Raw genomic sequence first — 19,480 nt, 5'->3', positions numbered from 1 at the left:
CCTCGAACAGTTGGGTAAATCATTTGATAGAAAGGGATTTTTATTTTTGCCTATGTTAAGTGCATTTGAGTTTTCTGCACTCGTGTGTACTCCTCCTTCATTGTTTACCTAATGAGTATTTAATTCATTGCCTGTAGTTGGCTAGTATTAGAAACTGGATGTAGAACTGGTCTCATGGAACTTAATCTTGTCTAAAGTTTGCTTTTATTTAACATATATATTTATATTCTTGACTTGCCTGGTTTCATTTAAAAATTATTTGTTTATGTGTGAGTGTTTTATCTGCATGTGAGTATGAGCACCATTGTGTACCTGGTGCTGGTGGAGGTCAGAAGAGGGCATCAGGACCCCTGGAATAGGAGTTACAGATGGTTGTGAGCTGCTGTTTGGGTGCCAGGAATTGAACCTTGGTCCTCTGCAAGAACAACAAGTGTTCTTGATCAGTGAGCCTATTTTCAACTCCTGGGCTCACATGAAGGGCAATGGCCATGTCCTTAATTTTAATTCATTTCACCCTATTATTTTTACTTGTACTAATCATGTAGCAAGCCTTACAAATACCTCATGTATGTAGGCATACACATATGTATACCTATATAATTACTGGACCTTTAAACATGAATGGATGTCATTACAGGTATACTCACACTCATCTCTGCAAGCGAGTAGCATACCTCTTGATGCTTATCATTCCTGGCAAGGTTAGGTACTGTTTCTTTACAGCTAGGTAGAGTTTTTACTTGTCCCTATACCGCAAATTCCTTGGTGTATGTAATACATAGTTTCCAGCCTTTCAGAAATTATATCCTATAGAATATGCTAATGTCATCTATTTTGTCTTACATTGACTTTTCAAAACAGATACACAGAGCCTTTAGGATCCAGGTGTTGGTCAAGGTTGGTTTCTTAGTTTTAATCTGTTTTTCATATATGCTGGACTCTCAGTTGCATATTCCAGCGTAATAACTTCAGTGAGTTTTATTTATTTTTTTGATGACACACGTGTATCTTGAAGGTTTTCTTTGGTTGCCTCTTTTTACCAGCTATATATTTACTTGATATTTTCTTTTGTCAGCTTGCCAAAAGAATTAAAAACAACGTATGTTTTGTAGTATGAACTGTTCTGATATTTAAAGGCTAGAGAGGTGGCTCAGTGTTTAAGAAGAACACTTAGTGCTTTTGGAGAGGACCTGACTTTACTTCCTAGCATCCACTTTGGGCAGCTCACAGGCACCTGTAGTTTTACCTCAAAAGATAGGACAGGACTCTGTGGGTACCCACGTGTGTGCTTACATGTACATATACAGTCGCAAAAAAACAAAAATAAAATCTTTAAAAAACCTAATTGATTTGTATGGCTAATATTTGATACTTGGCTGTTTGTTTTAGTGTCTAAGCTATCTTGATGGTTTGAGCTAATTATATGAGTTCAGGTTTTGGTATGTCTTTTGAAAGTTCTTTATGTACTTGACATACTCCTTTACAAAGCTACTTTTCTACCTCTGATATTATTAAGCTTTCTTCTAGTTTTTAAGTGCTTTTATAAAATCTACTTTTCTATTTTACCCAATCCTTTCTTTTTAAATTCTGGTCTTTTTATTCAAAATATAAAATAATTTTTTAGAGAACATTTTAATACACAAAGAAGAATAAAATTTATGATTTCAAATTAATTTGAGGTTTCCCTTTTTCTTTTATAATCAAATTGAGACTATGAAAATTATGCTTTTATGATTCCTTATTATCTAGTATACATTGTCCACTTAGGCACTTCATAAATTTTAATGGATAGTGATATTTTACCATAAAAATGTTTTATAATTTATAAAGGCATTCTTCTGGAAATTAAATTTAGGATTTATTTTATTTTATTAATTACACTTTATTCATTTTGTATCCCCTCATTAGCCCCTCCCTCCTCCCCTCCCGATCCCACCCTCCCTCCTGTTTCTGTATGCATGCCCCTCCCCAAGTCCACTAATAGGGAGGTTCTCCTCTCCTTTCTGATCTTAGTCTATCAGTTCTCATCAAAAGTGGCTGCATTGTCCTCTGCTGTGGCCTGGTTTTAATTTAAGGAGTAACACTATGCTAAGTGTCTGTGTGTATTTACTTATATTTTGGTTTAAGTCTGTATTGCATTGATCAAAATGGACATGTTTTTATTATAGGTATATTAAAAATATCTTCTAGTTCTGTACATTTGATCATTTTGATTGGAGAATAAGTAAAAAAGTTGGACTTGGAAATATAATTGTGTTTGTATATGTGGGAAAATTATTAAAAAGAAGTACTTTTGAGAAGTTGAAAAAGTTGGAAGTGCCTACAGCCAGTATTTCTTATGTTTATGGCTCAATACTATTTCTGAAATTATGCAGTAGTTTAATAATGATAGCTTAATCAGACCATTTAAAATAAAAATTAAGTCAAAAACCATATTCTATGAAGGCTTTGAGGTAATTTTTGTTATACTTTTAACATATATTCAGAAAATATGCAGTTGAATGTTTCAACCTAGAGCCTACCCCTTCCTAGCCCTTACTTCACTTCCTCGAATAGACAGAACATTGCCAGCCTGTCAAGAGCCTCTTCTTATCCATACTCCACCTCATCCTCTCAGCTGAACTCCTTCAGGAAGGACTTCTCTTTGCAGACCATTTTGTCTGCTTTGATGATTAGTTAATGGAACTGTGAAGTCTTCTCAAGTTCTTGTCTTTTGAACTTTATCATTGTTGCTGCTTTATCATTGTTTTGAGCTTCATCATTGTTCAAGCAATTTTTAATTTTCATTGTCAAATACTGTTTTGTTCTAAGCATGTATGGGCTCACATAGGCATAAATATGATTTACAAATCTTCTTGACTACATAGTTTTTGTTTTTCTATTTTACTTTTTTAATGTTTATTATCTAGTGTGTGTGTCTGGGTACATGTGGCATGGTAGGTCAGATATTACGTGTGGGCATTGAATGTCTCTTCTCTTTACCTTGTGGGTCCTGAGCATGGAAATCAGGTGAAGAGGCATGGTGGCAAGTGCCTTTACAATGCTAAGCCGTCTCAGTGGCCCTGACTATATAACTATAAATTCAGTTATATCTCTGATTTTGGCTGTTCATGCTAAAATGTCACACATCATTCATGTACAGGTATTTTATAGTGTTATTATAAAATAGGGTCTATTTTAATGAAGGTGTGTCAGTTAATGCATTAAAGATAATCTTAATATGCATCAGTGTCCCATTTGGAAATGAAAACAAAGCAACAACCTCTTGGATTAGTTTAACCAAGAGTGAGTCCAAATTTAAATTCTCCGCTTGTCTTTCTGTGCCCTCTGCCCTTCTGTGGATTGTAGCTACTGGCCTATCTGTCCTTTGTCTATTGTATGTGTTGGTGTCAGATGTCTGTTTGTTTGTCTATGTCTGATGCCTGTCCGGTATTTATTGAATAGTGCAGGAAACAACATGGGAAAGGAATAAGAATTCTTTCCAGGAGAGTGAGTTGCTGACCCCACGTGGCACTCCACACTGCAAACAGTTGGTACCAATCTATATCCATAGGTTGTTTAAATATTTATAGTGAATATTTATTTTAAGGTTGTTTTCACCCTCTTGTCTGCTTTCATCAAATGATTACCACAACACACATATATACATTATTCTGGGTCAGAAATATGCAAGAGTATGTAAGTTAGGATTAGGACTGCATTTAGCTTAGCTTGTACAAGCCGATTGCATGGAAAGTTCAAGGCATAGTAAGGTTGGTTACTTAATTAAGTCAGGTTAAAGTTGAGCAAGCTGAGTACACAGTCTTAAATGATCTTAGGGTACATTATTAGCTTGATGTCAAGCTCTTGAAAAGTTTAGTATCTTTGGAGTCAGGAGACATTTTCTGAAAAATGTATCACCACAGAAGGCATAGGGGAGATCATGACAAGTAGAGAACTGCTTCCTGTGCCTTTTTACTGCCCTTAGTAACCGTTTTAGTTTGTTCCTAGAGTTTTGTGGAGAATATAGTAGCAATTCTATTTTCTAATAATATTTAAGATATGCAATATATTGGCAGGTCATTTTGGGAAAAAACCAAAGTTTTACATTTAAACATACATTTTGTATTGTGAAAAATTACAATGTAGAACCTTAGCACTGACCTTGGCCTCATGAACTACCTTATTTGTGATTCTTAAAGCTATCTACTTGTTTACACCCCCAGATTTATGTTTCCAGACAATACCCATCACCGGAACTGGACACATGTACATGTGCCTATGTACTTACATATATGTAAATTATGTTGTATGGTTAGTGTGTATATAATATATCCAGAGTCCGACTGTGTTGTTTGTTTACTTTGAACATAGATTATTTGTCATTTTTTTTTTCAGAAGATAAATCAGTATCTGAAATTTTTGGTAGTATATTTGTGTTTTTAGCTGATGACTTCACCAGATCAGTTCTAAGTATTGCAGGAAATTATAATTAAGTATTTATAGGTTACTTGGTTATGTTTGCTTCAATTTACTCAGTACTTTAAAATGGCATCTAACAGAAATGTGCTTCCATTGCTCCTCATTCTCCATTGTTTAGAAATGTGAGGTTTTGCTGCCCTCTGCCTGTGAGGAGTCCCTAACAATTGGAGGGGAATTTGAGCCATGTTCACAGCGATTTTCCTTTTAATCTTGTGAGAAATATCTTAGCTGGGTGAACTAAATTGGGAAATAAAAATGAAGATTATTTCACTCGGGTAAATATTTGGGGCAGGGAGGGGGGTGAGCTGAAAACACTACCTGAACCAGAAGAAGCAGAATCCAAGATCCAAGTGTATTCTAGGAATATACTTGTATTCTCAGCTTGCAAGTGGAGGTAAAAGTGAGGAGGACTTCATACACCAGGGCTGTAAGGTGTCGTTGATGCTGCTGAGTGAGTGATTCAGAGTAGTACATTCTGAAATATAATGCACAAGTGGATCTCCTAGAGATTTTGTTAATCCATATTCTGATTCATCAGGGTAGGACCAAAGGGGCTGAATTCCTTGTTCTCCACACCCTCTTTTGCTGGTGACACAGGGCCTTATGGTTGCTGGGCAAGCACCATACTGCTGAGCTAAATCCCAACCCGGAGCTCCCCATTTTTAACAAACTTTTACATAATGCTGTGCCATGCAAGACTTACATTTAGGATCTTAGCACAGTGTTTTGAGTTGTTGATGTAACAGTTTCAGATACAAATATGCAGAGAAAAAATGTCAGAATTCCTCCTTGAGGAAAAAGGAAGGAAATGAATATCAAGTACTATGTACTCTATTCTCTGCTTAATGCTTAATTCAGACCCAGCTATTATTTTTCTCACTGGAGTTGCTAAACTAAAATGAGTTAGACTTTCTAGGTTATATTATTTCATTACAGTGTCTCCAAGTCACCAATTCTCCTTTGCTCGTTCTTCTTTATGTTCCTTATTCTTTCATACGTAGAAGACTGACCTTGCAAAGTGAATCTAAGATCACATAAAAGATCATCCACCATGACCAAGTAGGCTTCATCCCAGGCATGGGGTGGTTCAATATATGGAAATCCATCAATTTGATCCACCATATAAACAAACCGAAGGGGAAAAACCACATAATCATCTCTTTAGATGCTGAAAAAGCATTTAACAAAATCCAACACCCATTCATGTTTAAAGTCTTGGAGAGATCAGGGATACAAGGCACATAAGTAAACATAGTAAAGACAATATGCAGCAAGCCTATAGCCAACATCAAACTCAATGGAGAGAAACTTAAAGCAATCCCACTGAAATCAGGGACGAGGCAAGACTGCCCACTCTCTCCATATCTCTTCAACACAGTACTTTTAAGTCTTAGCTAGGGCAATAAGACAACTAAAGGAGATCAAGAGGATACAAATCGGGAAGGAAGATGTCGAAGTATCACTATTTGCAGATGATCTGATAGTATACATGAATGACCCCAAAAATTCTACCAGGTAACTCCTTCAGCAAATGAAGACTTCAGCATAGTGGCTGGAAACAAAATTAACTCAAAACAATCTGAAGCCCTCCTGTATACGCAAGACAAAAGGGCTGAGAAAGAAATTAGGGAAACAACACCCTTCACAATAGCCACTAATAACATAAAATACCCTGCTGTGACTCTAACCAAGTAGGTGAAAGACCTGTTTGAAAAAAACTTCAAGCCTCTGAAGAAAGAAATTGAAGAAGATATCAGAAGATGGAAAGCTCTCCTGGGCTCATGGATCGGTAGGATTAACATAGTGAAAATGGCCATTCTGACAGAAGCAATCTACAGATTCAATATAATTCCCATCAAAATACCAACATGATTCTTTACAGACCTTGAAAGAACAATTCTTAACGTCATATGGAAAAACAGAAAAACCAGAATTGCCAAAACGATCCTGTACAATAAAAGATCTTCTAGAGGTATTTCCATCCCTGATCTCAAGCTGTATTATAGAGCAATAGTAATAAAAACTGCATGGTACTGGCATAGAAACAGAATGATGGATCAGTGGAGTCAAATAGAAGACCCAGAAATAAACGCATACACTTTTGGATACTTGATTTTTGACAGAGAAGCCAAAACAGTACAATTGAAAAAGGACAGCATCTTCAACAAATGGTGCTGATCTAACTGGATGTCTACATGTAGAAAATAGATCCATATTTAGCACCCTGCACAAAACTAAAGTCCAAGTGGATCGAAGACTTCAACATAAAACCAGATAAACTAAATCCGTTAGAAGAAAAAGTGGGGAAGAGGCTAGAACTCATTGGCACTGGAGACAGCTTCCTGAACAAAACAACTGTAGCACAGGCTCTAAGAGGTCCCAATCAATAAATGGGACCTCATGAAATTGAAAAGATTCTGTAAGGTAAAGGACACTGTCATCAGAATAAAACGAAAGCCTACAGACTGGGAAAGAATCTTCACCAACCCTATATCTGACAGTGGGCTAATATCTAGAATATAGAAAGAACTAAAGAAGTTATAAAGCTGCAAATCAAGTAATCCAATTAAAAAATGGGGTACAGAGCTAAGCAGAGAATTCTCTGTAGAGAAATGTAGAATGGCAGAGAAACACAGAAATGCTTAACATACTTAGTCATCAGGGAAATGCAAATCAAAACAACCCTGAGATTTCACCTTATACTCATCAGAATGGCTAAGATCAAAAACTCAAGTTTCAACACATGCTGGAGAGGATGTGGAGAAAGGGGAACCCTCCGCCATTGCTGGTGGGAATGTAAATTTGTACAACCACTTTGGAAATCAAACTGATGCTTTCTCAGACAGTTTGGAATAGCACTTCCTCAAGATCCTGCTATACCACTCCTAGGCATATATCCAAAATATGCTAAAGGACACAACAAGGACATTGGCTCAATCGTAGCAGCTTTATTTGTAATCACCAGAACCTGGAAACAAACCAAATGTCCCTCAACTGGGGAATGGATACAGAAATTGTGTACCTTTACACAATGGAATAGTACTCAGCAATTAAAAACAAGGACATCATGAAATTTACAGGCAAATGGTGGGATCTAGAAAAGATCATCCTGAGTGAGGTATCCCAGAAGCAGAAAGACACATGGTATATACTCACTTATACGTGGATATTAGATACATAATACAGGATAAGCATTCTTAAATCTGTACACCTAAAGAAGCTGAGCAAGGAGGAGGACCCTGGGTAGGAGAATCAATCCTCACTCAGAAAGACACACCTGATGGACATTGGAGGAAGGAGAGACCAGGAAGCAGGAAGGGAGCCCACCACAGGGCCTCTGAAAGACTACCCAGCAGTGATTCAAAGCAGATGCTGAGACTCATCACCAAACTTTGGGCAGAGTGCAGTGGAGCATAGGGAGCCAATGGGCAGCCCATGGCAGGGGCCCTAACTTGGGAGCATCCTGGTGGCGCTTGCTCCCTTGTTGCGGACATCTAAGATCTGCTTGAAGAAGTCTGACATGCCTTATGAAAGAAGGGGTAGATAGTAAGATCTGGAGAGGACAGGAGCTCCACAGGGAGAGCTACAGAACCAAAAAATCTGGACACAGGGGTCTTCTCTGAGACTGATACTCCAACCAAGGAACAATCATGGAGATAACCTAGAACCCCTGCTCAGATGTAGCCCATGGCAGTTCAGTATCCAAGTGGGTTTCCTAGTAAGGGTAATAGGGACTGTCTTTGACATGAACTCAGGGGCTGGCTTGATCACCTCCCCCTGAGTGGGGAACAGCCTTGCCAGGCCATAGAGGAAGACAATGCAGCCAGTCCTGATGAGACCTGATAAGCTAAGGTCAGATGGAAGGGGAGGAGGACCTCCCTTCTCAGTGGACCTGGATAGGGGTATGGGAAGGATATGAAGCAGGGGGGGGGTAGCATAGGGAGGGAGTGGAGGAGGGGGCTACAGAGGGGATACAAAATGAATAACTAATATAAGAAAATAAAAATTTAATTACAAAAAATAAAGAAACTAAAATCAGTTTTAGTTTTAAAATCCATTGACTTTGATTATAAAACATTTTAACAGAAAACAATAGAATAGATATGCCTTCTGTAAATTTTCTGGAACTATTTGAGATATGTTAAATTTCCTTGCCAGGCAAGCATAAATTAGTTTATGCTCAAATAAATCCAGTTGGAATTGAATTAGTGTTCCACTGTTTCAGGTGCAGTTAGTGAGCCCTGCATTGCATGTTTATTTATGTCATGTCAAGGGAATATTTCTTTCCTCAGGAGCATGTTGGTTCCGTGCCTTCAAAGCAGAGGTGTAAACAAGGGGCAGCAGGTAGGGAAAGATTAACGGTGTTGGAGGAAGACGGTATCTAGTCTCCTGGTCTGGGGTAAAGTGTCTCTGCTTGTATCTGAGACATTTTGGGCAGAGAGATATTGCACTGACTAAAACATAGAAGTAGGTGATATATTGATATATTGGGAAGTACAGCTTTGTCTTGCATAGATTTTTGTTAGAAAATGTATTATAAAGAAACTCAGCTAATATGACAGTGTTCAGTTTGTTTCTAGAAAAGCGCTTTAGAAAATATTTAACTTTTTTTTTATCAAGGCGAGAGAGCTCCTGCCAGAGCCCATGTCAACAGCACTGTTCCTTGTCTCTTTGGACATGCCTCTTTCTTCGGAATACCCAGACATTCATGACGCTGTTGTAGCTTATTTGGAGCAGTTGGATTCTAAAAACTACAGCATTTATAAGCAAACTGCAGAGGCTGCTTGTTCAATTGAATGTACCTGTAACTTCTTGTCTGAAGTGGAGAAAGAGGTAAAATATTTTGCAAATAATCTCCTACTCTAACCTGTACTGTTTCCTCTGATAGACATACAACCAGTAAGTTGCTTGTTGATATATGATTTATTGAATGGACCTGCAGTCTGATTAAAATAAGGAATAATTTATAAAAATGTAACACTGAGATGTCAGTCCTGAATAGTGTGCATTCATAGAATTGGCAGTTTCAGAAAGTGTTGACTATTATGTCTTACAGTTAGCATCAGTTGCCTGTGTAAATGTTTCATAGTTGTGGGAACTGAATGATTGCTGATTTAATCACAATTCTGAGAGATATGTTAGTGCATACTTAGAGACATCTAGATAAAATTTTGCTTTTATCTTTTATAATAGTTGCTACAGGTTTTCATGAAGAACCTGATACTTTTGTAGTTGTTAATTGTAGGCTTGAGTTAATATTTGTAAGATACTGGAAGTCTTAAGGTAAAGTATTGAAGCAGTAATTATTACCATTTATCTCATGTAAAAATACTATTGAAATGTAACATATTATGCTGAAAGGCTAGTGGATCCCAGAGATGGGTTGCAGAGTTGACATTGCCTCAAATAGAAGCATGTGTAGCATCTGAGGATATCAAAATGGGTCCTGAAGAGTAAGCACACAGTCCTTACTCCTTTTGAAGTATCTCTGAACCTTGTGTTTATAATTTTCCTTCATTTATTTATTATGATTTTTTCTTATTTTTGCCTTATGTTCTCTCTTATTTTCTTTTCCTGTACTGGACATGGGCTCTCAGGCCTTGTTCCTGCTGGGTAAGCACTTTACCGCTGAAGCTGAACTGAGCCTCCAGCTTAGCTTGTTTGCTTTCTGTAAATTGATCAGACTGGCCTTTATTTTGTGGTCATGGTCAGCCTTACACATGTGCCTCAGCCTCCTCAGGAGCTAGGATGAAGGCCTGAGCCACCTAGCCTGACCCCCCCCCCCCCTTTTTGTCACTTCTTGATGCCACTGGCTTCCTCTTTCTTCTTTTGCAGTTCTAAATCTTTAAGTGGCTGTTTTTGTGCATCCTGCAGTCTGTATGCACGTAGGTGCCTTCTTGTTTCCAGAAATTGCCAGGATGGTAGGTGATAAAATATACTACCTAGTCTTTTAGACACAGAGGTCAGAAATGAAACCCAAATAATGAACAGTCTCTGGTGACATTTCATTGTGATTTCCCACATACTTTGGCTTCTAGGTTGATATTTTTAGATTGAATTTTCAGAAAGTGGACTTAAATGCAAACAAGGTCTCTTAATGGTTTAATTTCTTGAAAGTACTTAGTTAACTATGAGAGTTTTAATCTATATGAATTTCATATTTTCTTTTTTTTCTTTTTCTATTGCAGGAAGAAAAGAATCTCCTAGAATTATTGGAGCTGGCGGACCAAGCCTTGCGTAGCTTTTCCTATCATCAGCATTCCCCCATAATAAAGAAAACCATCTGTGTTTGTTCGAAGATGTAATATTTCTGTTTTGAATGTGACAGTATGAATATAGGGCAGTGTGCGCACACATGCATGTGCAGGCATTGTGGTGTCGCCTGGGCATACAAGCTTAGGAGTAATATGCACGAGCATGGCTATGTAAGCTTAGGAAGAGTAGAAATGAAACTGACCTTACGCGTTTTCTGTTGTAATTTAAATCGCCTTATGGTCTCACTGTTAAATTGTATAGCTGCAGTAAGCTAGTTAGCTGTAAGTGTGTAGTGGGATTTTTGTGCATTTGTAGCTATCCCTACATCGTCAGCTACTCCAGCAGTTAATAGTTAAATAGCTGCAGTGCTGGTTCACGGTTACAGGCCCACTGCTCAGTGCACAGAGGCAAGGGACTCAGCTGGAGTTCAGAGTCACCTTACTGCACAGTGAGACCCAATCTCAAAAGCTGAAGTCAGGGCAGAAATGATTCCCCAGGGTTAATAGTCGTTTTTATAAGTTATAAAATTGCTAATTTTCTCAGATGGAATTTTAGAACACATTAATGCATTGGTTAGTTTATTTTGAGATATTGGAACAGAATCCTATAATAAATTCCATAATACGACAAATATCAGTTAACTCTCAAATTTTAATTTTAGTTTTTTTTCTTTTTTATGTGTGTGTAACGTGCCATGGTGCACATCCCACCGCATGTGTGGAGGTAGGAGGACAAATTAGGGAATACGTTCTCTGCTTTTGCAGGGTGTGGGAACTGAACTCAGGTCATGAGGTTTGGGTGGCAAGGACCTCGACCCTCTAAGACATTTCCCTGGCTCAAGTCCAAAGTTGTTTTTAATAAATTGTATTTACTTATTACTTTTGGATGCGTTCTCACTATGTAGCCTGGCCAGTCTGCAACTGTGTATGTAGTCCAGGGTGGAACTTAGTGATCTGCCCGCCCCTGTGCCCTGAGTGTTGAACTTAAAGGTACATGCCACTGTGCCTGGCTGGAAGAGTGAGTTTTTGAGGATTTTTTGTTTGTTTGTTTCTATTCTCTATTCTTTAGAGAGATTTTTTTATTTTTTATTTTTTATTTTTTGGCCTGTTAAGTTCATGACCATTTAGTTAACTAAGGAAAGATGGCACTCCAAAGAACTGGGGTAGGAGGGGATCTTTCCCAGCATGCTTTGTAATCCTTGGTTGACCTCAGACATCTGGCTGTTTTTCCTGTTTCTCAGCTGGAAATCTGTACAGGCCAGTCCACTGCTCCAGGGAGAGAGTCAGAAGGTGCTTCTCCACATGCTGTCTCACCCATTGCCGCAGGTGAAGTTGGAGACCTACCAGTGCTGCCTGGAGATTGTGAAGGTGGAGCGTTCTGCTTGTTTTTCTGTTAGTGCTAAGAACTGTAGTCCAGAGGTGGACACTGGTCATTAGTCAGCTCTGGGAAGGTTGCACGATAAATCTAACAACTGTAAATCTGTCTGGGTGTAAAACTTGTGTTTGCATTTTGCCATTCTGATCTGTTTTCCTATCGATTAAAATATACAGTTACACAGACATCTCAGCTACTTTTGGTGTTGATATGTGTCTTTCCATCCATGTTTACTGTATATGCATGTGTTTGTAAATAAAACACATTGTTTGTTTTGTGTGCCTAAAGTACAGTTCCATACTATACATGTTTTTTCCAAGTGTTTTGTTTATCTGAAGGATCTGTGATCTACTTGGTTAATTCACCTTTTCTGTTATATAAGTTCAGATTTACTTCTTTTTTCTTAATGATGACTATATAAGTTGAATCTCCTTTTTACTGAACCAAAGTTTTTAATCCTGAATGCTGGGATTTTTAATCCATGGTGCTCAGATGGCACTATGCCCATCTGAGATGATTAAAAAAAATTTTTTTTTCATGTGCATTGGTGTTTTGCCTGCATGTATGTCTGTGTGCGGTGTTAGGCCCAATAGAACTAGAGTTACAGACAGTTGTGAGCTGTGATGTGGTGCTGGGAATTGACCTGGGTCTTCTTGAAGAGCAGCCAGTGTTCTTAACCACTGAGCCATCTCATTAGTCGCTGAGATGGTTTTTAAAGCTATACCTTTGGTAGTGTCATCTGGGAGATGGCCATAGAAGGCTTGTAGGAGAATTACTACATTTATGGATGAATGAAATGAAGCTCATAAAATTATGTGTATCTTGAGTAAGTGACAGCTACTTTTAACCATTAAGGCTGAAGCATTAGTTTTTAAAAATTTAGAGTTCTTTTTTTTGTGGCATTGAGTTAATAGTTCAAAATAAAAATAATAATGTATATGCATGTAAGTATATGAAATCACATTTATATATTTTGACCCATGAATTGTTAGTAGTTGTAAGGACAGAGTAATTTGCATTATGAAAGAAATTGAGTGTAGGTTTGTGACTAATTATTATATGTTATTCCACTTATTGTATTTACATTCTATTAATATTTTTGATCACTTTTGTTTTCTCTCACATTAAATAGCTTCTAGGAAAACATTTTCTTTTATAATTGAGAAAGGATTTAATGTTTCCTCCTTTTGTATGCTTCATCAAGTATTTCTTTCCCAATACTTGTTCTTTCTTTCTTCTTTTTTTTTTTTGAATTTTGTTTTTCTTTCCACGTCTCAGTAAATCAAGACACAAATCAAATACATTAGGTTAAGGTTTTAGAATTTTGTCATGTCTGTTATATCTGTTGACATTTAGAGGTAATTGTTTAGTGAAGACTTTGCTCATTGAACATTAGATAGCCTATATAGAGTTCATTGGAAATAAATTATAAACAAGAAAGAAGGGTCTTAGAAAAATCATTCACTAATTTCAAAATATTTCTATTATTTTACAGGAATGTTTAGGTGTCCATAATGTCTCTAAACCTGTATCTTCACTTTGTAGTGGAATTCATTTTCTGCTTCATCCAAAAGTTCTATATGAAATCTCTGCATTTGGTATTCAGGAACCCAAACCTGAGGTATAATATGTTAAAAATATGGGCAGAAGATTACTCTACCAAGTCAAAGAAATGCTCTAATAAAATTGAACAGCTTGATGAGAAGCTACAAGGAAATGTGTATTTGATGTATTAGTTCAGTTCTGCTATTATTTACATAAAGAGAAATGTTAAAGTAACTGGGTGAATCAAAATACAGAATACACTTGATCTTATAGACTGAGATAAACATTTTACTACGGTTTCCTCTTAGCTGTAGGGAGCTACAGAATAGTTTCACATTTATGGATAAGGTAAAAGAACAGAAACAGTAAGAGAGAAAAGTCATTACTACCAGAATATGGATGATATGTGGAGAGAGGAATATTTGAGGAAAGAGAGTCAGTTTTGTATTTTTTTTCAGATTTGATGAAGCATTGGTCTGTGGGAGAATTTAGTGGGATGTCTTACAGCATCTTACATGTCTTACATTCACCTGTCTTGAGCAGGTGAATGCTGCTGCCAAGGCCATTCTGCTGTATCTGCTTCAGGGACGATTGATGATGACAGCTGTGACCTGGAACAGATTTATCGAATCCCTCTGTCCTGTCATTCCTGTGCTACAGGTACTCTGCAGTTTGTTTTTTATGATATCATTTATCTTTGGCTGGTTGTCAGGGATTTGGAAGAATGCAAATAGCAGAACTGTCACATTGTAAGAGAAATGAAGTGGAGCTAGGAAGGCACTGGGGAGAAGTGAGCAGGAAGTGGGTGGCTGTCTTGATTTTGGCAATAGGTTAAACAAGGCTAGCTAATTTGCTCATGCATACTTTACATTTCAGGGTGGGAGGTCAACAAGTATTGACTGTACAAAGTAGAGCTCAACTCCCAGTGAAGGCTTTGAGGCAGAGCCAGCAGTCCTTGCGAGGCGGGCGTTGTGCAATTAGCTTGCCTCATGGATTCTATTTGTGCATGTATTTAATTAGAGTAATACTTTGATTAATGATTTTCTAGGCACAGAGCTTTCTCAAGCAGTCCTTTTGGGCTTTGAAGGAATGAGCGAAGTTTAGGTTACTACCTCCCTTGTATGGAAAAGCAGAGCTAGGACCCACACCTTTAGTTATTTTAAATGTTTTTAGTGTATGTGTTTGTGTGAGCATATGCATGTGTGGGTGCCCATGGAGACCAGCAGGAGGTGTCAGGTCCAGTCAGCTGTGAGCTGCCTGGTGCGGGTGCTCCGGCCAGAGGTGGTCTCTACAGCCGGACCATCTCTCCAGTCCAGATCTGTTTGTTTGGTTTTAAGTACATAAGTATCTTTACCTTGAGAAACCAAACAGCTGTCAGATTACTGTGAAGTTTAGTTTCCACTGTCAAAATATCATATCCACATATATATATTTGTGTTTATTAAATGGGATCCTATTGTAAGTGTGCTGATGTGTGGTAAAATACTCTGCTCTAAAAATCTCATTGGGGTTCTTGGAGTTCAGGTGGTTTGTGTGAGAAAAGAATAATTTGGAGCTGACCCACTTGTTAGAAAGGATCAGAATGTGGGGAAAGCTTTTGTTTAGGGCCGTGAAGAACAGTGACTTTTTTTTCTCTTCCCTTTCCACATTTTCCTCCCGTTTTATTCTGCTGCTCTAACAAGCATCGTAACCAAATACAGCTGAAGGGAGGGAAAGGCTTGCTTGGTGTGCGCTTCAGGTCGCCGCCCATCATCAAGGCGAGTCGGGGCAGGAGCTCAAGCCGGAACCACGTAGGAGCGCCCTCTGAGGCTCACTCTCTGGGTAGCTCATGCCCAGCTGCCTGGGGCTGCTGCACCCTCCTGCATCAGTTAATAGTCAAGACAGTCTCCACAGACACCCACGGGCAGACCTGGTCTCTGTCATTCTTTGGTTCAGGCTTTCTTCTCAGATGGCTCTAACACTGTGTCAAGTTGACAGTTAAAACTTAGTAAGACATCTAAGAATGAGCTTCAGAAACATTCTTTTTTCTCACTTTTATATTATCTGCCTTGTGTTACTTGCTATAAAAAATTATGTAGAAGAAATGGCTGTAATTCACTGGAAACAGACTACAGTTTCCTATGAACAATGCCTGTCTATTTCCAATGGACACATTGGTTTTAGTCCTTGAAGCTCACTGGTCCAGTTTTCTACGCAGAGCTCCTATAGCACTCCTGCCTTGTTCTGTTTGGAGTGGGCTAAATCTCTGTCAAGTGTGGAGGATACTGCTAGGATCTTGGAAAACAGAAATAGCAGCATATTTTCCTTAAAATGTACTTTTACATTTTATTTTACTTTTAGTTTTATTTCAGCTCTTCATCTCATGTATTTTCAAAAGAAACTCTGTTATTCAGCTGACTTGAAAGGAATTAATGAATGGCATGCCATGCATATTTAATTACTATTATTATTTTCAAGTTGAAAGCTTAATATGAATAAAACTGAATGATAGTTTCTCTTAAACAATTCTTAGGGCTATGCTGATACAGAAGATCCTTTAGGCAACTGCATTCTCCTTCTAAGCAAAGTGAGTTCTGAGGCAGGAGAAGGAGAAGGCATTCTCCCCTGCACTACCCGGCTGAAGTCTATGCTGCGACTTTTGCTAGTGAAAAAATCTTCGTGAGTACAATGTAACTTGTTGAATAAAAAAGATTAATGGTGTGTCAAAGCAGATGCTGAGACTCATAACCAAACCTTGGGCAGAGTGCAGGGAAGCCTATGAAAGAAGGGGGAGTTAGTAAGACCTGGAGAGGATAAGAGTGCCACAAGGACCAAATGGGTAAAGGGGTCTTTTCTGAGACTGATTCTCCAACCAAGGACCATGCATGGATATAGCCTATGACCTCGCCCATGGCAGCTTCGCATCCAAGTGGGTACCCTAAGTAAGGGGAACAGGCTCTGTTTCTGACATGAACTCAGTGGCTGGCTCTTTAACCTTCCCCCAAGCTGAGGGAGGAGCAGCCTTGATAGGCCACAAAAGGAAGACATTGCAGCCAGTCCTGATGAGACCTGATAAGCTAGGGTCAGATGGAAGGGGAGGAGGACCTCCCTTATCAGTGGACTTAGAGAGGGGCAGGGAGGAGATGAGGGAGGGAGGGTGAGATTGGGAGGGAATGAGGAAGGGGGCTACAGCTGGGATACAAAATACATAAACTAATTAATATAAAAGAATAAAAATTTATAAAAAAATAAATAAATAATGTATTTTCCATGTTATCTGTGTACACCTATGTTTAATGCTGCAATTGTACTCTAGCCAACCACTAAATCCTTTCTCCTACTTGGAATATTCATCTCAAAATATTTGATAAAATTAAAATAATGACTTTTATTCTAAAGAAAAAAGATTAACCGTGGTGTCTAGGAAAGTATAGTAATTCTGTGAGTTTTAACCAGTAGAACTAAAGAAACAAAGGAAGGAGGCTCCATGTTATTACCCAGAAGAACCAGTCAGTGTGTTAAAATTAGCATGCAAAGTCCTTGGCTGCTTTCCTGATGGGCTTTAATCTCAGGTAGTTTGTACTGTGACTTGGGAATCTAAAACGAGTCCTTTCCTTGACCATCATTGGTATGGGCATCATCTTAACGAAAACAACAGGAGGGAACAAGGTGTTGCTTGTAGTTAGTGCATCATGAGTCTTCTCTGCTCCCTTCTGTGGTTAATAGTGATGCATTTCCCCTCAATGAGGACAGGGGTTTAAAGTCGAGTAGTGATGAAGAGTAGTCAAGAGTATAGGGGGATCAGTATTTTAAATTTAGGTTATTTTAAAATTTGTATTTGATTGCTTTTTGATTTTTATATGTCTGGGTATTGTGCCTGCACATATTTCTGTGCACCGCATTATATGCCTGGTGTTTCTAGAGGGCAGCAGAGGCCATCAGATCCCTTGATACTGGAGTTAGATGGTTGTGAGCTACTGTGTGGGTTCTGGAAATTGAACCCCAGTCTTCTGCAAGAACCGCAGGTGCTCTTACCTGCTGAGTTGTTTCTCTAGCCCGAGCAATCTTTAAATAAACATATTTTATTTTAAATGATGGGAATATATATGTGTGTGTGTGTGCCCACGGAGGCCGGAGGCACTGGTCTTTTTAGAGCTGGCGTTTAAGGCAGTTGTGAGCTGGCAGGCGTGGATGCTGGAATCACACTGTATCCTGTGGAATAGCAGCGTGTGCTCTCAACCTCTGAGCCGTTTGTCCACCCACAGCCATTGTTTTGGGAATAGATAATCTTAGTTTTCTTGATGAGAAAGAAGTATGTGGGAATAAGTTAAGGAAGATATTTGTGTGCTGTGTGATGTTACACATGGTGCAGGAAGAAGCAGGGCAGATAATGTCAGCTCATTGGGGACTGGCTGCTATGAGGACTGCCGTGGTCCCTGGGGAGCGCTATTGTTTACTGTTTTAGTACTGTATTCTTTTTCTCTTAGCCAGCACCTACATTTGGTGAGCAACATAAAAGTATATTTGTTGTTCTTGTAGATAGATTGTATTAGTTATTTTTTGTTCATTCTCTGACAAAATACCTAACAAAAGGACCTTAAGATAGGAAGGGCTTGTTTTGGCTCATAGCTTAAGGTTACAGTCTGTTATAGTGGGAGAGTCATGGACGCAGGATCATGAAGCAGCTGACCACATTCTGTATGTAGTAGCAAGCAGGGAGAGATGAATACTGGTGCTTCACTCATGTTCTTTTTACTCAGTCCAGAATCATAGCTCATAGGATGCTGCTGTTCATGGTCTCGGTGGGTCTTCCCCCCTCAGCAGAACCTCTTTAGACACCTTCATAGGCATGCCGGAGATATTTCTGTAGTGATTCTAAATCTAGGCAAGGTGACAATGACGATTGACAAATGCCACAGGGCCCTAAGGTCTCCAGTATAAGAACAGTCACTTTGAACAGGATCCACGAACGAGGTCTGAACTCCCTTTGTGTAAGAGTAAAGAACTTAGCACAGGTTAACTTGGCCATTTTCTTCATTGGATTAATTTTATACTGTCCATCTATAAACGCAACTGAAGCTGGGAACCCTGGCTACTGACTAGTCTTGATATCCTCAGAGTATATAAGTGTAGTTTAGAAAAGTAGATAAATAATAATAATAAAGTAGAATAATTGCATTCTGGCAGCAAATACTAAACCTAAAAATATGCAAAGTTTATATGCTAGAAAGGAAGACACAAAAATATATTTTTTTATTTTTCTCATTTCTGGCTTTGTTGTGGGTCTTTGAAACTCTCCCACAATTCTGGCATTTGCATAGATATCATTGCCTTAGAAGAAAGGAGCAAACAGCAGCATTAGGTAAATGTCTACCTGTGCTTTCTTTCCTGACTTTCTTTCTCTTCTGTCTTAGTTACTTTTAGGACAAGACACTATGACTAAGGCATCTTATAAAAGAAAGCTTTAATTTGGACTCATGATTCCAGAGGGTTAGAGACTATGAGCCTTTTGGTAGGGAACCTGGCAGCGGATGGGCAGCTATGATCCTAAACACCTAGATGAGAGCTTACATCTGGTCCACAACTCTGAGGCTAGGTGGGGTGACAGGGATGGGGATGTGTCTCTCCCAGTGACACATCTTCCCTAACAAGGCCGCACCTAATCATTCCCAAATGGTTACACCAAGTACAGACCAAACGTTCATGAGCCTGTGGGGGTCAGTGTCATTTAAATCAACACATTCACTCTCTGACCTCCTTATGTTTTGTAGCTGTGTCAAAATGCAAAATGCATTCAGTTCAGCCTCAAAAATCCTCATGGTCGTTCAGTTTCAACACTGTTTAAAAGTCTAAAGTCTTGTTTGAG

At 38.6% G+C, this 19,480-nt stretch overlaps 1 protein-coding gene across 1 annotated transcript in view; it reads left to right on the top strand.

The window, feature by feature from the left end:
• The window catches only part of Rttn (rotatin), a 165,977-nt gene that overhangs the window by 28,678 nt on the left and 117,819 nt on the right, over window positions 1-19,480 (top strand). Inside the window, exons 12-17 of the mRNA XM_060376958.1 lie at window positions 9,082-9,294; window positions 10,650-10,762; window positions 11,957-12,083; window positions 13,586-13,711; window positions 14,179-14,295; window positions 16,148-16,293. Coding sequence (XP_060232941.1) covers window positions 9,082-9,294; window positions 10,650-10,762; window positions 11,957-12,083; window positions 13,586-13,711; window positions 14,179-14,295; window positions 16,148-16,293 — 842 coding nt within the window. The remainder of the gene's footprint in view (window positions 1-9,081; window positions 9,295-10,649; window positions 10,763-11,956; window positions 12,084-13,585; window positions 13,712-14,178; window positions 14,296-16,147; window positions 16,294-19,480) is intronic.

Source organism: Meriones unguiculatus, chromosome 2, assembly GCF_030254825.1.
Source record: "Meriones unguiculatus strain TT.TT164.6M chromosome 2, Bangor_MerUng_6.1, whole genome shotgun sequence".
Lineage (NCBI taxonomy): Eukaryota > Metazoa > Chordata > Mammalia > Rodentia > Muridae > Meriones > Meriones unguiculatus.
Note: the sequence above shows the minus strand (reverse complement) of the source record. Positions and strands in the feature narration are given on the sequence as shown.